Source organism: Lepus europaeus, chromosome 5 (genome assembly GCF_033115175.1).
Source record: "Lepus europaeus isolate LE1 chromosome 5, mLepTim1.pri, whole genome shotgun sequence".
NCBI classification, from domain to species: domain Eukaryota; kingdom Metazoa; phylum Chordata; class Mammalia; order Lagomorpha; family Leporidae; genus Lepus; species Lepus europaeus.
This window is the reverse complement of record NC_084831.1, coordinates 93,990,678-94,015,868: the sequence shown is the minus strand read 5'-3', so window position 1 is coordinate 94,015,868 and position 25,191 is coordinate 93,990,678. Positions and strand designations below refer to the sequence as shown.

At 38.2% G+C, this 25,191-nt stretch overlaps 1 protein-coding gene across 1 annotated transcript in view; it reads right to left on the bottom strand.

The window, feature by feature from the left end:
* Positions 1-3,535: 3,535 nt before the first annotated feature.
* The window catches only part of AGL (amylo-alpha-1, 6-glucosidase, 4-alpha-glucanotransferase), an 86,231-nt gene continuing 64,575 nt past the window's right edge, over positions 3,536-25,191 (bottom strand). Inside the window, exons 30-34 of the mRNA XM_062191810.1 lie at positions 23,906-24,117; positions 22,026-22,123; positions 19,612-19,699; positions 19,373-19,506; positions 3,536-5,932 (exon numbers count right to left, since the gene is read on the bottom strand). Of these exons, the coding sequence (XP_062047794.1) occupies positions 5,815-5,932; positions 19,373-19,506; positions 19,612-19,699; positions 22,026-22,123; positions 23,906-24,117 (650 nt within the window). The 3' untranslated portion in view covers positions 3,536-5,814. The remainder of the gene's footprint in view (positions 5,933-19,372; positions 19,507-19,611; positions 19,700-22,025; positions 22,124-23,905; positions 24,118-25,191) is intronic.

Sequence of the window (25,191 nt, the reverse complement as noted above, 5' to 3'; positions counted from 1 at the left end):
ATGATGAGTCTGTCTTTCTCCCCTGCCTTTTTCACTCTTGCAACTAATTAAATATTTTTTTCAAAAACTGCTAAACTAAAATTTCCCAATTATATTAGTTGGCAATTATCTTCAATTAGCTTGGATAGTTAAGAATTGTTGACCTATTTATATTTTAAATATATTTTATCGTATTTCTATTTTGTTGCAGTCACCAAATCAAATATATGGGCAAATCTACAATTCTGTAATGTACCTGAAGGTACACACTTAGCTACCATTGAAACTCTTCTTCTTAAAAGTAAATAAATACTATCATCGTAGCATAGTAGACTAAGCCTCTGCCTCTGGCACAAGCATCCCATATGGGAACTGGTTTGTGTCCCAGCTGTTCTTCATCTAATCTAGCTCTTTGCTTATGGCCTGGGAAAGCAGTAGAAGATGGCCCAATTGCTTGGGCCCTTGTACTCACATGTGAGACCCACAGGGGATTCTTGGCTCCTGGCTTCAGATCAGCCCAGATCCTGCTGTTGCAACCATTTGGGGAGTAAACTTGTAGATGGAAGATCTTTCTGCCTCTTCCTTTTTCTGTAACTCTGCCTCTCAAATAAATAAATAAAATGTTTTAAGCAAAGAGTAAATGTTTTAATCTTATTTAACAACAACAACAACAAAAAGAAAAACCCCAAAACTGCTAAACTATGATCAAGCAAAACAAGAATGAATTACCTGGGACTAAAGGAACTGATGAGGATGATTATAACACTTGTAGGTTTTTTGTTTAACACTGCTGGCTATTTAATGTTTTATTTTTCTAGATTTAATGGGACCTGTTTCTTTTTTCCCTCTTCAGTTATCTATGCTTTAGCTAATTTTCTTCTTCCATAACAGCATAGCATAGATTTGGCTTATGGTTCCAGAGGCTGAGAAGTCCAAGCTCAAGGGGCTGCACCCAGTGAGGGCCTGCAATGGTCAGGACTCTCTAAAGAAACAGAACCTGCAGGAGCTGTGAGAGGGGATTTACTAGGGGAACTAGCACACATGATTACAGAGACTGAGAAGGTCTGCAATAGGCAGTTTGTGAGCTGGAGAACCAGTGAAGTCAGTACAGTGGCTCAGTCTGGGGCTGGAAGCTTCAGAACCAGGTAAACTGATGGTGCAGCTCCTAGTCTGAGTCAAAGCCTCCAGAGTCCCAGGGGCCACTGGGACAAGTACCAGCATGCCCACAGGCAGAACTATCCCTAGTCTAACATAACAATTTTCTTCTTTAATTGTAATTGGTTTGTTTTTCCTTACGTTGGGCACAAGGTGATTTCCCAATCAAATGGAATTCCAGCATAAATGGGTTACTAGAGTGGGAAGAATTTTCCTTAGCCCTGGCAACCAGTTTCTGACTAGTTGGCAGCAGTCAGCATATGCTCCTCTCATTACTTCAGTATGTTTGTTTTTTCTCCCTGATGTGTGCCACAGTATGTAAAAGTTTGGGAAACACTGGTTTAGGTAGCTGTATTTTATAAAAAATGACATTTAAAAAAAATCTTTATTTATTTGAAATGCAGGGAGCAGCAGAAGGAGAGGGAGAGGGAGAGGGAGAGGGAGAGGGAGACGGAGAGAGAGAGAGAGAAAATTTCCATCCACTGGCTAATTCCCCAAATGGCCACAATATTCAGAACTGGGTCAGGCCAAAGCCAGGAGCCTGGAATTACACCCTGGTCTCCCACATGGGTGGCAGGGGCCCAAGTATTTGGGCCATCATTGCTGATTCCCCAGGCACATTCGTAGGGAGCTGGATTGGAAGCAGAGCAGCTGGGACTTGAATCAGCACTGGGATATGGGATGCTGGTGTCACAGGCAAGTATAGCTTAGCTCTCTGTGCCACAATGCTGGGCCCTTAAGTTTATATTTATTGAAAGGCAGAGCGACATAAAAACCTCAAAGAAGTTTCTTATGTGCTTGGACATATAGAAGGCATAAAAGCTAAAGAACGGTAAGTACAAGAGAGAAAGACTTGTGGTAGGAAGGTCAGGAACTGAGTCTCAGTCCAGTAGTCTGCCTCGGAGCAGGAGTCTTTATCAGTGTTCTCACTTACAGCTCAGGTGTAACACCCATGATGTACAATTGCTGATTACATAGTAGGGGTGGAATAAATGTGTGTTCAACATGAATTTCTCATTCCAACTAACTGGATATCAAGATGAATCAAATAGTTCACAGCAACCAAAAATATAAAAATTCGGAAGAATTCCAGCAAGATGAATAAAAAAATTGGAATATATGCAGACATCCTATGTCTATGTTCTTAGGTAAGATTAAATACTATAAATATGTCAGTTCTTAACAGATTAACTTACAGTGTGAATAGAAGTTTAGTAAAAATGTTAAGGACAATTTTTAGATTTGGAAAAACACTTAAGAACAAATAGGTGGGAATATATAACAAGAATCTGAAAAATGAGAGTAGGGGAGGGGTGAGAGAAAGGTGGTGAGGAAAAGTTCTAACAAACATTAAAACAAAAAAACTAGAATAATTAAATGAGTGAATAGGCCCAGGTAACCTTAGCATTATACCTTACAAATAGTCCCTTACAAATATTAAAATACCTTATAAATATTAAAGAAAAATTCAATGAAAAAAGGGATAACCATAAGTAATATTCAGCTCATGAGCCTGGGATATAGTAATATGGGAAAAAATGTAAGTAATGTCTTACCTTATACCAGACGTAGCCTTTGAGAAACAAAAACAAAAAAGGAAGAAACTAGAAGTGAAAGTTAATGACATTATTACATGAGGCAGATTTAATCTTGAAGGGGTAGATCAAAAAAGTAAACACTGAAAGTCTGATTAAAGAAACATCACAATTTTTAAATTTTTTCAAACCTCTAACCAAAATGTGAGGCAAACATGTTAGGGAAAAAAAAACTGTAGCCAAAATGTCTAAGTATCAGTACTACCATATAATTCAAGGCACATATACATATAAAAAAGCAAAACAAAACAACTAAAACAAATTCCTTCAATCCAATATATTGGCCCATTAAAGTTCTATATAAATCAATCATATCGTTATAGGTTTGGATTTTTTAATCAAAAGATAAAGATATATTTACCTGTAGTAAAAATGAAGCAATAGTAACTAAAGCAAAGCCTAAATGGATTAACTTTGGTCATTTGGTGTTATTCTGTATATATTTGTAAGTATTATTTAGTAACATTACAAGTGAAAAATATTTTTGGCTACTTGTAAGCGTTTATATATATTATGTCTGTTGTGGTCTGCAGTGGTTGCCTTAAGTTGGTAAAGGTGAATAAAAAGTTCATGGTACTGTAAAGGTTCTAAGAAATACCAGAGGAGAATATAGTTGCCAATAGATCTATTTGCATATGGAAAGTTAATTTTGCTCCTAGTTTCAACATTACTAATTCAGTAACTACGAGAGTCCCAAATTCTTCTCTCTCTGCCCCTCCCCAAATCCTGCAAAAAAGGTAAGCACTTGAAACTAACAGGCACCGAATCATAGTAAATGGTAAAGGAGGTAACAAAAGCAAACCCCATCCTTTAAAAAACATTTTTATTTTCCTAGCACACAGACATAAAAACGACATTTGCTCACTATAGAGAGCAGTTTAAGACATATCAGAAATGGATTACAATGGACATATGTTACAATGGTCATTAATCTGACAGGTCTCATGTTTCTTCAGTTATATTTGAAAAATTATTAAAATGTTACAGCATACTGGTGAAACTGGAAAGTTTACTTCTCATGTTAAAGAGGAAGAATGATTTGGATAAGTGAAAAACCAAGGTACAGACCACTGTTGACATGTAATACAGTAACTTCCTATCCAGCATCAATCAGGAATGAAGCATTCTACCTAACTGTTCTTTAGACAAATGACTTTTTATCCTTCAAAGCCTAAAAATGTTATTTTCACTACCATGAATGGTATCATGTTAACATGCCTTCTTAAAACTTTAAAATAAACCATGCAGAATATTCTAACATTCTTTTGTTAATATTCATCATCACGATTATGAACCACTTAGTTTGTGGTACAAATCAATATCCTAAAAATTTACCAAGGTGCCCTAATATAGATAATCTAATATGGCTCTATTTTAAAAATTGTCAAATCATTTAGTCAGATTTAACTGTCAGCAGTTTCTTCTTGTTTTGGTTTAATACCCTGGTTTTCTCCTACTTTCCTTACTTCCTTTAATACAAACATTAGGGTAGAGCAACATGTAAGTCACACAAAACTTTGATGGATTACAATGGTTCTCTTAAAGGTCATTCCTTTTACCTGAGCAGCTTAGAGGGTTATATACTGAACAAGAAAGGAATTGAAAAAAGCAAGGAAGTGTTTACACAGAGTGGTCAGATGATTATCACAACTGCCCTTAAATGTGTAAGATTCAATCTGCTTTAGGCTAGGAATTCAGGAAATGAAGTTAAGACCATTTCTAAAGTAGGGTGTGCTGGTTTTCTTTCAAGCACAGGTATTTGACATCTGAAACATTTACATATTTTTGCTACCCAGAAGTTTAGTTTGCTTGTTTTTCTTCTTTATTTCTTAGTCACAGTTAAGGTTGTTGGGTATGTGACCTCTGAGAAAAGTGCTATTGAACCATTATTTTATTAACTGTAAATTAGCAATGAAATGATTTTTGCGACTACTCTCTTCCAGCTGAAAGTATAATAATCAAATTTTGACTCAAGTGTCTTGAGACAAAAACTGTAAGACAGTAAAAAAATTCCATCTAGGAAATAAGTAATTTCAAAAAATGTCAACTTGTATAAATGTTAAAAATATTTTCTTTTTATGACTTTTTTAGATTTAAGATGTTTTAAAATAACAAAATAAAAAAGGACTCAAATTATTTCATTGAATTTAAGATAACTACTTAATTCATATCTCTATTTTTATTATATCAAGATTGACCTCAATGCTAAACTTCTTAGTGTAGATTTTCATTAATAGAAAACCAATATCTACAAAGATCTATCAATAGATTTTTGCACACAAACTACGGTTAAGTTTTAGAAAATTAATATAACATTTTTTCTTTAAAGTTGTCATAAATATACCCAACAATTTTCATTTTGAAAATGTAAATTCATCTCATTATAGCAGACTGGAACTCCAGACTAATTTCAGGAAATTTTTAGGAAATAAATTTCCTAATGCTTTGTCTTTTCATATATCCTATGCATCATTAGCATAAGTAAAATATGTTAAATATACTGCTGGCATTCATTACACTAAAAAACATATATCAGTGAAAAAAAGAAAAGCACATTTTGAAATCTATGCTCCGTTTATGAAAATATATTATTGTGGAAAATTCCATCACTCAACATTAATTAAATATTTATTGAATGCATTGTGCAAGGTATGAAAAAATACTACAGTAAATGATAAGAATATTAATAACCCTTGGCCTATGCATTATATATTGTTACTGTATACAACAGATATCACAATTTAAAGATATTTTCCATTTTCATATTTTATTTTTGTTTAAAACAAATGGAAGATTACATGATTTTTTTTCAAATTTGGGTTCATAATTCTTCAGATACCTAGGAATCCCAAAATAGTCATCTGGTATTGATAATTTTTCTTTCTGATTCAAAATGAAAGTTACCTCTCTTTGTACATTAACAAAAATCAATTCTTTTATAATTTTACCCAATTGGGCATCAATATTATATGAATGAGATTTTTAAAATAACTTGAGCTTATGCATAGAAGGCATTCTGACTGTATTATGACCTTGCATTCCATAACATAAGTGATCACATGCTTATTAAATATCCACAAATGAATTATAAATCATAAAGTGTTTCAAGAATAGTAGCAATTGACCAGGCTTGTGTTTCACAGCTGAAAGGACAGTACTGGCCATTCTCATTGGTCAGTTCTGGAAGCCCTTTCCAAGGGGACCTGAAAGAAGGAAAAACATTTTATGAGAAGTAATCTAACATATATTAACAAAATAGGCAAAACCTTCTAATTTTTGTTTTCCAGAATAGAAAACAATCATTTATATAGTCATTTGCTACAAAGTAAAATAGAATTTCCTAAAGACAAACACACAAGTAATTTAGATTGAAATTATGCTTTGATATTCCATCTTTGGAATTTCAGATTTTCAAATACAAACGAACCTCTATAATTATGAAAAACAGAGAAAACCCCACCATTCCAAGCAATAGATAAAGACAAAGAACTCTCTCAGGCATAATTTTATTATTTTAGAGTCAGTTTATAAGACTCTATATAATTATTATATGTGTTCTTAATTCATACATATTATGTATGATCTTGATTCTAGTATAAAAGTAAATGAAAGAATCAAACTGTTTCCAAGTAATTTAATACCGTTCCAAAACAAAACTCAGGAATATTCATACAAACACAAAAAACCCCAGTATCCAACAAGGTAACTTACATGCAGTATTGAGCTAAAAACTACCAGGAGAGGAAATAGGATGGTATGACCCATAATAAAGAGAATAATCATAAGTAAAACCAGCTAGAAATGAATTAGCAGAGACATTAGTTACTATAACTGTATTTCATATGTTTAAAACATATGAGCAGAAACACGTAAGACATTCAAAATGGCCCAGTTAAAACTTAAAGAAATGAAAACTACAGTGTGTAAAATGAGAAAAACACTGGAGGGAAGTCATGGCAGATTAGAAATAAGAATGACAGATTTCTTACCAAAACAATGCAATAATTTTAAAGCTCCAAAAGAAAATTAAAAAACTCTGTTAATCTTGAATTGTATACGCAGTGAAAATATCTTTTAAAACTGAGCTCAAAGGGCTGGCGCCGTGGCTCACTTGGTTAATCCTCTGCCTTGTGGTGCCGGCATCCCATATGGGCCCAGGTTCTAGTCTCGGTTGTTCCTCTTCTAGTCCCGCTCTCTGCTGTGCCCAGGAGGGCAGTGGAGGATGGCCCAAGTGCTTGGGCACCTGCACTCGCATGGGAGACCAGGAAGAAGCACCTGGCTCCTGGCTTTGGGTCAGTGCAGCGCTGGCCCTAGTGGCCATTTGGGGGGTGAACCAACGGAAGGAAGACCTTTCTCTCTGTCTCTCTCTCTCTCTCTCACTGTCTATAACTCTACTTGTCAAATAAAAAAAAAAAATGGAAAAAACAAAACAAAACTGAACTCCAGGGGCAGGCACATGCCCTAGTGGTAAAGATGCCTGCCTCACATAGAAGAGCACCTGAGTTTGAGACCTGCCTCCAGTTTTCTGCTAATGCAGATCCTGGGAGGCAGCAGGGATGGCTCAGTGTTTGGGTTCCTGCCACCCATGTGGGAGATCTGGATTAAGTTCTTGGTTCTTAGCTTTGGCACTGGACTTGGGGCTGTTGCAGGCATTTCGGGAGTGAAATGGATGGATGGATAGATGAATAGCAGTTCTCTCTGTCTCTCAAAAAAAAAAAAAAAAAAAAGAATTGAAGGCAAAATACTTTGCTCACATACAAGAGCTGAAAGAATTCCTCTGAGAAGGCCCATGCTGTAAGAAGTCAGTGAGGCAGAAGAATGATACCAGATGGAACTATGGATAATCACAAAGACATGAAGAGCACAAGGCATGGCAACCATGTGAGTAATTATATCACACTTTTTGGTATTATTTAAATATTTTTAAAAGATAACTGCTTAGGGGCTGGCACCACGGTGCAGTAGGTTAATCCTCCGCCTGTGGCGCCAGCGTCCCATATGGGCACCGGTTCTAGTCCCAGCTGCTCTTCTTCCAATCCAGCTCTTTGCTATGGCCTGGGAAAGCAGTAGAAAATGGCCCAAGTGCCCTACTCCCGTGTGGGAGACCAGGAAGAAGCTCCTGGCTCCTGGCTTTGGATCGGCACAGTTCTGGCTATTGCAGCCCTCTGGGGAATGAACCAACTGAAGAAAGACCTTTTTCTCTCTCTCTTCCTCTCACTGTCTGTAACTCTTGCTCTCAAATAAATAGTCTTTTGAAAAAAAAGATAACTGCTTAAACAAAATTAGTAATAATGCGACATGGGAGTTATAAGATGTAAAAGCAAAACGGATGACAGTAACAGCACAAAGTTCTGGAGAGAGAAATGGAACTGTGTTCTTTAAGGCTTTTATACTACTGAAGTGATGTATCACTTTTTTTTCCTCCTAGTGGTGCCTTGTGCCTTGCACGGCCCCTGGACTGGCACGGTTGCCTGCCCCCTGGGGCCGCCGAGGGCTACTTTACCCCTCCGTTCTGGCCGCTGGGAGCAGAGCAGCTCCAGGCAGGCAAAGCTCGAGGGGATGAGAGGTGGTATATCATCTGACCATGAGAACTTAAAGGTGTAAACTATAAAACAACAGCAATCATTAAAGGAAGGAAATAATTATAGCTAATTAAAAGTATTCAATTCAAAAGAAGAAAAAGAAGAGGAAGCTAACAGTAAGATAAAAACAGGATAGGTAGAAAGCAAACAAATTTGACCATATTAATAATCACATTAAGTGTAAATGATCTAAACTTGAACAGCAGAGATTATACAGCTGTTAAAGAATCTCAGACCCAAGTATATGCTGCTGTGTACAAGACACTCACATTAAACACAAAGAAACAATTAGGTTAAACTTAAATTGGAAAATATACACTGTGGTAACTAAGCAAAAGAAATGCAGCAGGGCCAGCATTGCAGCACAGTGGGTTAAGCCACCACCTGCAACACTGGCATCCCATATGTGCACTGGTGGAGTCCCAGCTGCTCCCTTGTGATCCAGCTCCCTGTTAATGCACCTAGGAGAGCAGTAGAAGATGGCCCAAGTGCCTGGCCCCCTGTACCCACTTGGGAGACCATTATGGCTATTTGGGGAGTGAACCAATATATGAAAGGTCTGTCTGTCTCTCTCTCTAAATCTACTTCTTAATAAAAGAAAAATTAGAAAAAGGAAATCTAGAGTTATTAAATTGATATTAAAGTAGACATTGGAGCAGGGTACTATTATCAGTGATAAAGAAGGTCATTTCATAACGATAAAGGGGTCAATACATCAAAAAAAAAAAAAAAAAACCCAAAACAAAGCAAAAACAAAAAATAGCAAGTCTCAGGGCTGGTGCTGTGGCATAGTTGGTCCTATATGGGTGCCAGTTCAAATCCTTGCTGCTCCACTTCTGATCTAGTAGAGTGCTTGGGCCAAAGTGCATCCACAAGGGAAACCTGGAAGAAGCTTCTGGCTCTGGCCTGGCCCAACCCTGCCTGTTGTGGCCATTTGGGGAGTGAACGAGTGGATAGAAGACCTCTCTCTTTTAACTTTGACTTCAAAGAAATAAATCTTTCTTAAAAAGAAAAAACAAAACAAAACAAAACAAAAAACCAGTAAGCCTAGACATTTTAGGCAACTAATAAGTGAGTTTCAGAGTATATGAAGCAGAAAGTAATACAATCACTTTGAAAAATAGACAATTAAGGTAGAAGATTTCAATATTCTCCTGTCAGTAATTCATAGAACAACTAGATAGAAACCACACAGGGAGTCTAAACAATAGTATCAACAGCATGATCTAATTGACATTTACAGAATTCTTCACTTGGGGGCAGGCATCTGCATTCCACATCAAAGTGCCTGGGTTCCAGTCCTAGCTCTGCTCCTCCTCCAGTTTTCTGTTAATGCACACCCTTGGAGCCAGCAGGTGGTGGACCGAGTAGCTGGATCCCTGCCACCTACGTGAGAGGCTCAGACTGAGTACCTGGTTTCTAGCTTAAGCCTGGCCCAGCCATGGCTATTGTGGGTATCTGAGGAGTGAACTAGTGGATAGCAGCTCCCTTTCTCTTTCCCTCTCTCTGTTTCATTGCTTTTTAAATAAAATTTAAAAATTCCACCAAAGAGAATTCCCTACCCAAGGACAACAGAATACACAATCGTTTCAACTACAAAAATATTAGTTACCTAGACAGAACATACTCCTTATTTACTTAAAAGTATTTACTTATTTATTTTGAAAGTTATAGTTACAGGGAGGGGGAGAGGGAGAGGGAGAGAGAGGAAGAGGAGGGGAAGAGAGAGAGAGAAATGAATTTTCTATCCACTGGCTGGGGCTGGGCCAGGCTGAAGCCAGGAGCCAGGAGCTTCTTCTGGGTCTCCCACACAGGTTGCAGGAACCCAAGCACGTGAGCCACCTGCTGCTGCTTTTTCCAGGCCATCAGCAGGGAGCTGCACAAGAAGCAGAGCTTCTAGGACATGAACTGGTGCCCATATGGGATGCCCCCATCACAGGTACAGTTTAACCTGCTTTGCCCTAATGCCGGCCCAACAAATTCTTTATTTAAGATATATTTACTTATTTGAAAGGCAGAGCTACACAGAGAAGGGAAGATATCTATCTATCTATCTATCTATCTATCTATCTATCTATCTACATATATAGAGAGAAAGAGGGAGAGGGAGAGGGAGAGGGAGAGGGAGAGGGAGAGAGATCATTTATCAGCAGGTTCAGTTCCAGCTGCAATGGCTGACCTGGACCAGGATGAAGCCAACAGCCCAGAACTCCATTTGGACTGCTTTCCCAGATACATCAGCAAGGAACTGGATTGGAAGTAGAGCAGCTGGGACTCAAACCAATGCCCATACGTGATGCTGGCATCTCAGGCAGTGACTTAACCTGTCGTGTCATAATGCTGGCCCCAGGGAGAACATATTCTGGTATAAAAAACTTTCACAAAGTTCAGAAGGATAAGTCATACAAAATAGATTCCTTAACTATAATGGAAAACATTTTGAAAATAATAGCAGAAACAACTCCGGAATATTTCTAAATATTTTAAAAGTAAATAATGCCTTTCTAAATAACTCATGGATCAAAGAAGAAATCAAAAAGAAATCAGAAAGCATTTTGAATGAATGAAAATAAAACACTACATAACTTGTGTGATACTGCTAATTTAGTGCTTACTGAGAAACTTACAGCATTGAGCACCTACATTAGATGAAAGATCTTAATGACTTCAATTTCTACCTTAAGGAACTGGAAAATGAAGAACAAATAAGATATAAAATGAGAGGATATAGTTAAGAAGAATAAAAATTAATGAATACAAAACAGAAAAGCAATAGAGAAAAATCAATGAAACCAAAAGCTGGTCATTAAGAAAACTAGGAAACTTAGTAAGATTAATAAAATTGATAAACCTTGGAGCTGGTGGTGTGGTATAGTGGGTTGAGCTGCTGCCTGTGTCACCAGCATTCCATGTGGGTGCTGGTTTGAGTCCCAGCTGCTCCACTTCTGATCCAGGCTCCATGCTAATGAGCCTGGGAAAGCAGTGGAGGATGGCCCAAGTCTCTGGGTCCCTGCGACCATGTGGGAACCCCAGTGGGGCTCCTGGCTTTGGCCTGGAGTGGCCATTTTGGAGATGAACCAGCAGATGGAGGATCTCTCTCTTTCTCTGTAACTCTGCCTTTCAAATAAAATAAATTAATCCTTTAAAAAAACTGATAAACTCTAGTCAGGCAAACCAGGAAAAAAGGGAAAATACAACTTAATAACAGAAAAAATAAGAATGAGCCGGCGCCGCGGCTCACTAGGCTAATCCTCCGCCTTGCAGCGCCGGCACACCAGGTTCTAGTCCCGGTCAGGGCACCGGATTCTGTCCCGGTTGCCCCTCTTCCAGGCCAGCTCTCTGCTGTGGCCAGGGAGTGCAGTGGAGGATGGCCCAAGTTCTTGGGCCCTGCACCCCATGAGAGACCAGGAGAAGCCCCTGGCTCCTGCCATCGGATCAGCGCGGTGCGCCGGCCGCAGTGCGCCAACCGCGGCGGCCATTGGAGGGTGAACCAATGGCAAAGGAAGACCTTTCTCTCTGTCTCTCTCTCTCACTATCCACTCTGCCTGTCAAAAAAAAAAAAAAAAAAAAAAGTAAAAATTAAAAACAAAAAAAAAGAAAAAATAAGAATGATGACACCACTACAGATTTAATGGATAAATAAATAACAATTTACTTTTACACAACCATTTCTTGAACTGTGACAAGTAGCTCTGACCTATATTGTCATTTATTCTTGATAGCAACTGAGATATTCCATTTTATAGGTGAAAAAAATTTATTTCATAGAAATTAAGTAACTTTCTTAGAGTCATATACAAGCTAAACAGCAAGGACACAAAGTAATGTCCAATCCGAGCCTAGTACTCACACCTGGAACTACTATACTTATCAAAGTAGCTATAAGAAACAGTAAGAAAATGGAAAGGTAGTTTAATAAAATACTTTGAAAATCATGGAATCTGGAATCATTCTCTAAATAATAGGAACTTACTGATAGACTTTTTAAAGTTAATTTAATTTTTTAAAAAAGATTTATTTATTTATTTGAAAGTGAGTTACACAGAAAGAAGGAGAGGTAGAGAGAGAGAGAGGTCTTCCATCCGCTGGTTCACTCCCCAATTTCTGTAGCCAGGAGCTTCTTCCCAATCTCCCATGTAGGCACAGGGGCCCAAAGACTTGGGCCATCTTCCACTGCTTTTCCAGGCCACAGCAGAGAGCTGGATCAGAAGTGGAACAGCTGGAACTTGAACTGGTGCCAATATGGGATGTTGGCACTGCAGGCAGCGGCTTTACCCACTATGCCACAGTGCCGGCCCCACTGACAGACTTTTAAAATGTAAGGTTAAAATTCTAAGAGTCATATTTCAACAAAATTAATATGGCTTGGAGTAATATGACAAAATCAAAGTGTGGTAGCTACTGCCTATGCCAGAGAAGAGGTTATGAATTATAAATTAAGAAGCAGCAACAGAGCAGTACAGAGTACAATCAAGTGCCTACTATTTATTTGGTTGTTCTGAGGAGGTAATAAAGAAAAATCAGAGAGAATTTGGGATATTTGAGCTTGGAGAGCATGAATAATGGTGCCACTAAAACTAAAATGTTAACTACAAGAAAATAATCATGTGTGGTGATGAAGGAGAGAAGGGCATCTTGAGTGTGAAGTTTATCAGGTAGTTGAAAAGCTTAGGAAAGAGTTTGGAATTATCTGATTAGATGAAGATATGAAAACAGATGAACTATATAGGAAAAACGTATAGAAAAGAAAGACCAAAGATAGATTTTGAAATTATTTATTTTCATTTTATTTGAGAGAGAGATATGAATGATATGAAGCAGGCTGAAGCCGCCAGGAGCCAGAAGCCAGGAACTCCATCTGAGTTTCCTACATGAATGCTAGATGCCCAAGTACTTTAGCCATTTCTGCTGCTTTCCCAGGCACATTAGTAAGGAGCTGAAGCAGAGCAAGCAGGACTTGAACCACCACTCCAATATGAAATGCATGTGTCACAAGTGGTGGCTCAGCTTGCTGTGTCACAATGCTAGTCCCATCCCAGAGCTCTAAAGCAATAGCCAATATTAGACTAGGCCAAAGCCAGGACCCTCAGGTTCAATCCAAATCTCCTATGTGGGTGGCCTGGACCCATGTAATTGTATAATCATCCGTTACCTTCTAGGGTGTGCATTAGTAGGAAGCTGGATCAGCAGTGGAGCCAGGACTTGAGCCAGGCATGCTAACATGGGATGTGGGCATCCCAGGCAGCACTGTAACTGCTGTGCCAAATGTTCATGCCCAAAGATAGATTTTGGGAGAATGAATGCATTAGAAAAACTAGAAAGAAAGTCAGCAAAGTTAGAAAGAAAAGCTAGGAAAAGAGTGGAAAGAACCAGTTATGTGGTTAACAGTTCAGCCTAGGGAGACAGAACAATGGGAACTTAATAAGAGTACGACCAGATTTATTTGCATTTGAATGGTGTAAGTTATTTAACCTTCTTATCTTCATTTATAAACTGGAGATAACTAATTATTGCTCATATCTGAGTTAATATCTTGCCTATGTTACATGGATTAATTTTTTTAAAGATTTATTTGAAAGGCAGAGTTACAGAGAGAGAGAGATGGAGAGATATATAGAGATCTTCCATTTGAGGGTTCACTCCCCAAACAGCTGCAACAGCCAGGGCTGGGCCAGGACAAAGTCAGGAGCCAGGAGCTTCTTCCAGGTCTCCCACATAGGTTCAGGGGCCCAAGGACTAGGGCCATCTTCCACTGCTTTCCCAGATGCATTAGCAGAGAGCTGGATTGGAAGTGGGGCAGCTGGGACTCAACCAGGGGCCATACAGGATTTCAGCATTGTAGGAGGCAGTTTAACACATGTTCCATAATACCAGCCTCTGGATTATATTAATTCTCAACGAAATGCCAGTTCAACCATCATACAGATAAGGAAAATGAGATTTAAAGAAGCTAAGTAATTTCTCAATGGTTACATAAGTAGGCAAACAGACACTAACAATGATAGGATATTAATAATAATAAAAGCTATTTCATATAGTTGTTTGGATTAAATAAGTAATTTTACATAAATATATTTAGAACAATGATTGAAACATATTAAGTGTTCAGTATTATTTATTGTTATTGCTGTTGTCATTTTTGTTAAGTGAATAAGTAAATCCAATGCTATGAATACATAAGGTATCTCGTGAAAAACAGGAAGCAACAAGGTCAGATATAACAGATAGTTGGGTCAAAGAGGAGAACTGAAAGTAAGTCATGGGATCTGGGAACCAGAAGAGGCTTGCTGAATGGCTTCACCAGAATGGTGAGGACAAGAGCCAGACTGCAGTGGGTAATGGCTACATGGATGGTCAGAAAGTAAAAGGAATAAGGTTACTCCCATAAGAAGTGTGCACTGAAATCAGAGAATGACAGGACAAGGCTTGAAGAAGGAACCATACTAAGGGACTTTATTTGAGGCTGGGGCAATGTATCCTTGTAGCTTGAGAAGGAAGATCATGTGGAACACAAAGGGAGGACAATTATTGGAGCAAGGTCACTGATCAGGTGTGAAGGAAAGAGACCAGAGGTAAAAGTACAATGATGCCTGCAGTGCCAGATATTCTTACTTCTCATGGACAAAAAGGAAATGAGAGAGACTAAATGCAAACAACAAGAAATGCTACAGGGTATTTCTCCCAGCCTTGGACTCAATCTCTAGATGAGGTAGAAACATAGCTGTGTTGGGGGCTGGCGCTGTGGTGCAATGGGTTAAAGCCCTGGCCTGAAGTGCTGGCATCCCATATGGGCGCCTGTTCTAGTCTCGGCTGTTCCTCTTTTGATCCAGCTCTGTGCTATGGCTTGGGATAGCAGTAGAAGATGGCCCAAGTCCTTGGGCCCCTGCACCCACGTGGGAGACCTGGAAGAAGCTCCTGGCTCCTGGCTTCAGATCTGTGCAACTCCGGCCTTTGCGGCCATCTGGGGAGTGAACCAGTGGATGGAAGACCTATCTCTCTGTCTCTATCTCTCTCTGTAACTCTGTCTTTCAAATCAATAAAATAAATCTTTAAAAAAAAAGTGGCAGTGTTGGATTTTTATGGCCACATTTAAGCTAGTGAAAATGAACTTAGATATAACACCATGGTGATAAATGGAAGTCCCTTCTGCTCTTGAATGAAAGGAAGTAATATTTATGATGTTTAGGCATAATTATCCTGAACACTAAGATACAGAAATAATTAGGTATAATTTAGAGTTTGAGAAATTAAGGTAGTCTGACAGAATTTGCAATATTTTATAAGACACTTAACTCTGATACTGTTTATCTGCTTGTAATTAGGACAAAACATGAAAAATGGTTTTGAAGTACCAGTCAAAAGATTAATATTTTAACTTTGGTATTTTGATATCAACTTTGATATTTTAACTATGGTTAAATGATTTCTGAAAATTATTTCTTGACATATCTTTAAATTAAGTAACTTAAAAAGGCTCAACCGAAGCATTTCAGTTTTTGTATTTATCTGGTACTAACCATCAGCTAACCACCAAAACATCAGCTAAATTTTTTAAATCAAATACTATTCTTTTTTTTTTTGAAAGGCAGAGTGGACAGTGAGAGAGAGAGACAGAGAGAAATGTCTTCCTTTTTTCCGTTGCTTCATCCCCCAATGGCCGCTGCGGCCGGCGCGCCGTGGCCGGCGCACCACACTGATCCGAAGCCAGGAGCCAGGTGCTTCTCCTGGTCTCCCATGCGGGTGCAGGGCCCAAGCACTTGGGCCATCCTCCACTGCACTCTCGGGCCATGGCTCAATAGGCTAATCCTCCACCTGCCGCGGCGGCACCCTGGGTTCTAGTCCCGGTAGGGGCGGCTGAGTCTGTCCTGGTTGCTCCTCTTCTAGTTAAATACTAATCTATATGTACAAGTCACACAATATCAATTCCTCAAAATTAAATTAGAAATTACCATCCAAATCAATATATAGATTCAATGCAATTCATATCAAAATACCAATCATATTTTTCACAGAAGTAGAAAAATATTTCTAAAATTTTTATGGATCCTGAATACCCGAAGGTATCTTGAGCAAAAAGAATCAAGTTAGAGGCAGCACAATATTTGACTTCAAAACATACTACAAGGTTATAGTAAACAAAACAGCATGGAACTGGCATAAAACAAGATAGACAGACTAATGAAACAGAATAGGACACCCAGAAATAAATCCATAAATTCATAGCCAAGCCATTTTTTTTTACTAAGGTCCTAAGAACATATATTGGAGGAAGGACAATTTCTTCAATAAGTGGTGCTAGGAAAACTGGACATTCATTCGCAGAAGAAAGAAACTGAACCCCCCATCTCTCACTCTATCAAAAATAAATGAAAATATATTAAAGCATTAGATGTAAATCTTGAAGCCATGAAATTACTAAAAAGAAACATAGGGGAGACGTTTCAGGACATTAGACTATGCAAAGATTTTTTGCTAAGATCCCAAAAGCACAGGCAACAAAAGTAAAAACTGTCAAATGGGATTGTATCAAACTAAAAAGATTCTGCATAGCAAAGGAAATAATCAACAGAGTGAGTTAAGGGATAATCTAGGGGCCAGCACTGTGGCATAGTGGGTAAGGCTGCCACCTGCAGTGCTGGCATCCCATATGGGTGCCAGTTCAAGTCCTGGCTGCTCCACTTCCAATCCAGCTCTCTGCTATGGCCTAGGAAAGCAGTAGAAGATAGCCCAAGTCCTGTGTGGGAGATCTGAAAGAAGCTCCTGGCTCCTGGTTTCGAATCAGTGCAGCTCCGGCCGTTGTAGCCAATTGGGGAGTGAACCAGCGGATGGAAGACCTCTCTCTCTCTGTCTCTCTGTCTCTCTCTCTCTCTCTGTGTAACTCTTTCAAATAAATAAATAAATAATAAATAAATCTTTTTTAAAAAAAGAGAGAGACAATCTAGAGAATGGGAGAAAATACCTGCAAACGGTTATCCTATAAGAGATTAATATCCAGAACACATAAGGATCTTAATTCAAGAGTAAAAAATAATCAAACAGGCCAGCGCCACGGCTCACTAGGCTAATCCTCCGCCTGCAGCGCCGGCACACCGGGTTCTAGTCCCGGCTGGGGCCGAATTCTGTCCCGGTTGCCCCTCTTCCAGTCCAGCTTTTTGCTGTGGCCCAGAAAGGCAGTGAAAGATGGCCCAAGTGCTTGGGCCCTGCACCCGCATGGGAGACCAGGAGGAAGCACCTGGCTCCTGGCTTCGGATCAGCTGCAATGTGCCAGCCATAGCGGCCATTTGGGGGGTGAACCAACAGAAGGATTCTCTCTGTCTCTCTCTCTCACTGTCTTAACTCTGCCTGCCAAAAAAAAAAAAAAAAAAAAAAAATCAAATAAAAAGGGCAAATGATCTGAACAGACATTTCTGGAAAGATACAAATGGACAACAAGTACAGGAAAAAAATGCTCAATATTACTAATTATCAGTGAATACAAGTCAAAAGTGTTATATATTAATGTTAGCCGTCACAAAACACACCGAATGCCAGAGTAAGGGAAAGGGTTTATTGGGGAACACCCAACAGATTGGAGTGAAGGGGCAGTGAAGGAAAAAAAAGAGAGAGAAAGAGAGTATAAGAGAAACAGAGAGAAGAGGAGCTAGCAAGGAGAGAAGAGAGAGAAGAGAGGTGAGAGGAGCCAAGAGGAGAGACCAGAGGAGGAGGCTAGAGAGAAGAACCAAGAGAGGAGAGCGAGCAGAAGAGAAGAACCAAGACAGCACGTGTTCAGGAACAGGCCCTTTTAAAACTGCCTGAAGGCGGGCAGGGAAGCAGGAGCAGCGAATCCCATTAGAATGGGGGTGGAGCTTGACCACAGAGGTTGGGCCATGTGGCCACCTGGCTTCCAGCAATGGTGGCGGGGGCTAGGGCCTAGGATGTAAATCATGGTGTAGATCGCACCATGGATAAAACTGTGCCAGTTTCCTAACAAAAAGCACAAAATACTCTCTTGCCCCAGTGGCTATTATCAAAGAGAAAAAAAGAAAAAAAACTGGTGAGGATGTAGAGAAAGGGAAACTTTCATATGCTATTGGTGGGAATGTAAATTAGAAGCCATTATGGAAAACAGTATGGTGGTTTCTCAAAAAATAAGAACTACTATAGAATTCAGCAATGCCACCATGAGGTGTACATATAGTCACAGGATAGGAAATTGGTACGTCTGAGAGATATCTGCACTCCCATATTTACTATAGCACCAGCCACAACAGCCAAGATATGGAATCAACCTAGCTGCTCATCTACAGAATTACGGATAGAGAAAATATGGTACATATATATAATGGAATACTATTCAGCCAGGAAAAGAATCAAATCTTGCCATTTGTGGCAACATGGAAGACCTTGAGTACATTACGGTAAGTGAAATAAGTCAGACACAGAAAGACAAATACCACATGTTCTCATTTATATTAGTATATGAAAGATAAAACAGTTGATCTCATGAACATAGAAAATAGAATGCAGTCACCAGAGGCTGGGAAAAGTTGGAGAAAGGAGGAGGGAGAGAGGTTGGTGATCTAAGTACAGGAATTCAGTTGGGTAAGAATGACTTCTAATGTTGTATAGCATGGTTAAATAACCATGGTTGACAACAGTTAATTGTGTACTTCAAAATAGCTAGAGGCTTTTGAATATTCTTGACACAAAGAAATGATAACTATTTGAGGTGATGAATATACCAACTACTCTGATTTGAACATATACCTTATGTACATGGATTGAAATATCACACTGTACCCCATAAATATGTACCATTACTGTATCTCAATTTAACATGTGTGTGTATACATAAAAAATTTTATATACATAAAATTTTGTTTCTTTTAAAAATCCACCTGAAATGATTTAGGGAAGGTAAAAACTCTATCATGGACCTTTTTGAGTTAAAGAGTAAAGCTTCAAATTTCAGTGGGATATGCATAGCCCACAGAAATGGACTCTAAGGAAATGTTATTTACCTAATATCCAATAAAATGATTAAATGCTAGTTACAGAAGTGACATGCCCTCAATGACTTACCTTTCAAGATGAACATAATGCCGAGAAAGAACATTTTTAACCAAAAATATAGTCCTTGCATTAGTCTCCCGACCCATCAATTTGGAAAAATACAGTTTTGCACGAAGAAAATAACCAACAGGCCACAGCCACTCCTACAAAAAGATAATTGACAAGAAAAAAAAAACTGTGAATATATAAAATTATTTGAATAAAATAATTCAAATTGAAAAGTCAGAGAAGAGAAATGAAATTCTTACAGGTCCTTGGTGATAATTGAAACCTTTAGCAAGATTGTAGTTGTCATTGTCTAAGGCATTGTCGTAAATTCCACAGTAAACCATATCACTGCAAAATGATTGGAATTTAAGTTAAATAAAGGAAAATCAGACATTATATTGGAAGCATGAGAAGAACTTAACATCAAAGATAAGAGGAATAAACAAATTATTTTGTCTTCCAATGTATAGAATAAGCTCACTTACTTAGAATAAGCTTACTTTAAATTAGTATATACTGAGTTCAGAGGACTTTAATAATGTTGTATGGAATGACTGACGAGTATGTACTGGTTAATATTAAAAAACATAAAATACTCAGTTATCTTGCCTTCAAAGATTTTTACTGACACTAAATACTGGTTAAATTCAACTATTTCATCAGGCCTCTAATATATGTATAAAAATTAAAATACATTTAGAATAATTTGAACCAGCAAACACTGACAGTTGAGTAATTATAGATTGCAAAAGTTGTTTCTGAAACTTCTCCATGAAGTTATTCCAAAATTAAAGTTATAAATAGCAACTTAATATATATTCCTACAATATACAGAATTTATAACATACCTATAAACTAAATAAAATATGCCAGACTTAATGCAACAGATAATACAAGGCAGTTATCTACACTTGGTTTAATTAAATTGCATTTCTTTTTCAGTAAGATAGAACTAGCCACAGGAATAAGCTTTTTTTTTTTTTTTCTACAGGCAGATTTAGACAGTGAGAGAGAGAGAGAGAGAGAGAGAGAAAGGTCTTCATTTCCATTGGTTCACCCCCCAAATGGCTGCTACAGCCGGTGTGCTGAGCCAATCCGAAGCCAGGAGCCAGGTGCTTCCTCCTGGTCTCCCATGCGGGTGCAGGGCCCAAGCACTTGGGCCATCCTCCACTGCCTTCCCAGGCTGGGACAGAATCCGGTGCCCCAACTGGGAGTAGAACCCGGGGTACCGGCGCTGCAGTTGGAGAATTAACCAAGTGAGCTGCGGCGCTGGCCCAGGAATAAGCTTTAACTGTAGATTTTTAGTCTTGACCAGTGGTTCTTGAACATCTCTGAAACTGTAAATACCTCAGGATGCAGAGAAGAATATAGATATAAAATTTTGCATCTGAAGACTGAAATAAGCACACAGTAAAGCAGAAAAAAATCTAAAAAGGCGGGTCTCTGTCATTTTTGATACAGAGAGCAAGTTGATGATGTCTATCAAGCTTTAAAGGAAAACAGTAGAAGAAACACAAGAAAGTCACTAGAAACTCAAGAAAAAAAGTTGGGAAAAAAGAGGAATATAACATGGAATAAACACAAAATCATAAAATAAAAACAAAATTCTTTATTGATTTAAATAAAAGAAGTGATATAATTAGATGGGAAGGATGGAGAGGATTAATGGTGAAGTGAGATTAGAATTAAATACTCATCTGTTATCACAGGAAGCAAACAAATAATACTTAAAAATCATAAAAGTTATATGAACATATTTAGAAATATGAAAAAAACAACTAGGAGAGAGACACAAAAAGTTTGAGAAGTAAGATTAGGGGTGGAGAACTGGAGCAAGAGCTTGGAGGTTTTTTTTCATGTTCTTATAGTTATGTGCATGCATGGTACAAATTTGTATAAAATGCACAGCCAAGACTGGGTAATAGGCTAGATGATAGTTTATTTCTGGATTTTTTTTTTCTTTTTTCTTTTTGACAGGCAGAGGGGACAGTGAGAGAGAGAGACAGAGAGAAAGGTCTTCCTTTTCCGCTGGTTTACCCCTCAGTGGCTGCTGCGGCCGGTACGCTGAGGCCGGTGCACCATGCTGATCCAAAGTCAGGAGCCAGGTGCTTTTCCTGGTCTCCCATGCTCATGCAGGGCCCAAGGACCTGGGCCATCCTCCAGTGCACTCCCGGGCCACAGCAGAGAGCTGGACTGGAAGAGGAGCAACTGGGACAGAATTCGGTGCCCCGACCAGGACTAGAACCCGGTGTGCCGGTGCCGCAGGTGGAGGATTAGTCTATTGAGCCGCAGCGCCGGCCATTTCTGGATATCTTTAGAGGAAGAGATTCCTAAAAAATTATTTTTTTCTATATACATTTGTAACTTTCCAATATTCACAGTAATCATGTGTTCATTTTATAATCAGAAAAAAATAGCTATCAGAACATAGGAGTACTTATAATGTATTAGTTTTATAAACTGAAAAAGTTAGTTGATTACTGAATAGAGGATAAGCTAATGGCAAGGTGAAAACTCACACTTCATGAAAATAAAGAAGTTGCTTTCAAAAACTCAGTTTGAATGCAACTTAAGATGTGTTACAGGCAGTCAAATATATTATAGTTAATGTCACTGTATTTGGATTAAATATAATATCAACAATATTCTTTTTAATACTTATATTCCTACTTACTCTGGATCTAAAGTTTTCATGCCCAGGGGACCAAGCAATTTTTTTTCTGCAATCTCCAAAGCTTTCCATGCTTTTTCTGCAGTAAAGAGTTCTGGGGCCTAATGAATGTCAAAAACAAATATACAAATTTCTTTTTACAATCACAGAAGAGTTAGTTCTTATCCACCAAGATCATTTATAAACTTGGAAAAGAATAAAAATTCTTTAAATTATTTAAAAATACAGGGTGGGTCAGAATTTGAAGAAAAATTTTTTTTTTCTTCTGATCCCAGATCCCACCCGAGCTTAGACGCGCAGAGGGCTCCAGGCAAACTCCAGGTGCATCTTTTTGTTCTTAGCCTTCTTCAGGGAGACGTGGCGTAATCCTGCTTCCACGACGGAGCCGGAAGGACACAAGGACAGCGATGGGGCGGGGCCTCCGTCAGAATTTGAAGAATTTAATGTTAACCAGATCTAATCCTATCAGGCAACCTAGAAGCACTGTCTTTGGCCTTAGAAGCCAGGAAAATTCATAGAGTTGATACTTCCATATGCCACTTCAAGAACGTGTACCAGCCTGAAAAATGATGCCTCCACAGCATAATACTCATCTCATTCACTCTTCAGAAGATTTACAAGAGATTCCTTTGAGCATATCAGGTACCCATTTTCTGTTTCTAGTGTCACAATAAAATAACTTGTAGTATAACAACATGAGAATACTTCTTTTTGTATGGACAAAGAAGAGACAGAAAGCACTGTTGATCAATAATTTGCAATAAATTCAATGGTTAAATGAAACCAAATGGACTCTGAAATGAAGCTATATTTATATACCTTTATGTTTTTCATTGTACTGTAATTAGGAATGCTGCTTTTTAAGCTCTTACTCACTCCCATTATCTGCTTCTAATTATATGTAGGGCTAGATTATTTTTGTAAAGTAATTCATTTTTTATTCTCATAAATAGAGCAAGAGTGACATGACAGGCAGGCAGGGACAGACAGAAAAAAGGGATCTTCCATCCTCCGGTTTACTCCCCAAATGTCTATAGCATTTGAGGCTGGGCCAGGCTGAAGTGAAGCCAGGAGCCCGGAACTCAATCCAGGTCTCCTATGTGGGGCACAGGGATCCAAACTCGTTGAGCAAATTCCTGCTACCTCCTGGGGGTATGCATTAGCAAGAAGCTGGAATCAGAAGCAGAGACAGGACTTGAACCCAGGCACTCTGATTTGGAATGCAAGTGTCCTAAGCGGCATCTTAATTGCTGTGCCAAATGCCTATGCTGAATGAACTATGCTTACTAATCTTTTTTATAATATAGGAACAACTAGGCAGACATGGAAGAACACATATTTTTCTATGTTATTGCCCTAGTAGATTATTTTTGATGGTAAGTAAAAGTCAGTAGAGTTAAGAAATGAGGGAGTCTAGAATTCTTAATTACACCAATATAACAAAAAAAGAGAATGTGAATTTAAGCTACTTGTTTTACTTCATTAGTTCAGAGCTTTCCAACCAGTGTGCTGCAACACAGGTTGTGACACAGGTGTGTTGAAATACAGATAACTTCAGTTTTCAGGGCAGCTGGGTGGGGCCTGGGGCTCACTGAGGCCATTAGATCTGGCATAATCAGCTTAATACATTTATCCCAATGTGCTGCACAAATATTATTATTGTCTATGTGTGGCATTATGTGAAAAAAATGTTGGGAAGAACTTTGTTAGTCTTCATCCATTATTTCCTACTTTTTGATACTGTATGCTCTAGGGTAAAGGTAATCTGCATAATATATTATTAATTAGATTATGTAAACTAGGTAGTAAACTATTACATATGTGAAGAAAGAACTAAGATCTTTCACAACATCTTTTGAAATTTAATAATAACAAACACCTACCACGACCATTGCTATTGTAAAGTTGGGCCTGAGCTGGTAGTCACACCAAGGACTTGAAGCTCCGTAACTATCTTTGTAGATGCCACGCTTGTGAACCAGATTCGGATGTTCTTCATTGGATGCTGAAGGATCTTCTGAAACATGAAACCGCTTTTCAAAGTTCTCTTGTATTTTCCTGTTCCACTCCTCATATGAGACCGTTACCACCTTTCCTGCAAAATGATCAAAGACAAGTCAGCTTTACATATTCAAAGCAATTCATACATCTAATTATAGCCAAAGTAATATTTACTTATTTTTATCTATGATAAGAAAGAAATTACTCACTTTGAAAATGAAGGCTAGTCTGAATTGAGATGTGCTATAAATATAAAATATACACTGGCCTTTGAAAATCCAGTTACCTCTCAAAAAGAATATAAAATGGCTCATGAATAATCTTATATTGATTACATGCTGAATAATATTTTACATACACTGGGTTAAATAAAAATACTTTATAATTTACTTCAACTGTTTTGTTTAAGTTTTAAATGTGGGCCCTAGAAAAAAATTTTTTTAATTAAACTTTTATTTAATGAATATAAATTTCCAAAGTACAGCTTATGGGTTACAATGGCTTCCCCCTCCCAAAACTTCCCTCCCACCCACAACCCTCCCCTTTCCTGCTCCCTCTCCCCTTCCAATCACATCAAGATTCATTTTCAATTCTCTTTATATACAGAAGATCAGTTTAGTATATATTAGGTAACGATTTCAACAGTTTGCCCCCATATAGCAACACAAAGTGAAAAAAAATACTGTTGGAGTACTAGTTATAGCATTACATAAGAGTGTACAGCACATTAAAGACAGAGATCCTACATAATATTTTTTTAAATTAATTAATTTTCTATGCCATTTCCAATTTAACACCAGGTTTGTTTTTTTTTTTTTCATTTCCAATTATCTTTATATACAGAAGATTGATTCAGTATATAATTAGTAAAGATCTCATCAGTTTGTACCCATGCAGAAACACAAAGTGTAAAAATACTGTTTCAGTACTAGTTATAGCATCACTGCACATTAGACAACACATTAAGGACAGATCCCACATGGGGTGTAAGTACACAGTGACTTCTGTTGCTGACTTAACAATTTGACACTCCTGTTCATGGCGTCAGTAAATTATGAATGTGGCTTAAGCTGTATTTCTATTGGACAGCACTATTCTAGAAAAAGAGAAGTAAAGACTTCAGAACTGAATTCACAAACTTGCTCACAGGCATGCTGAGGAAAAAGGG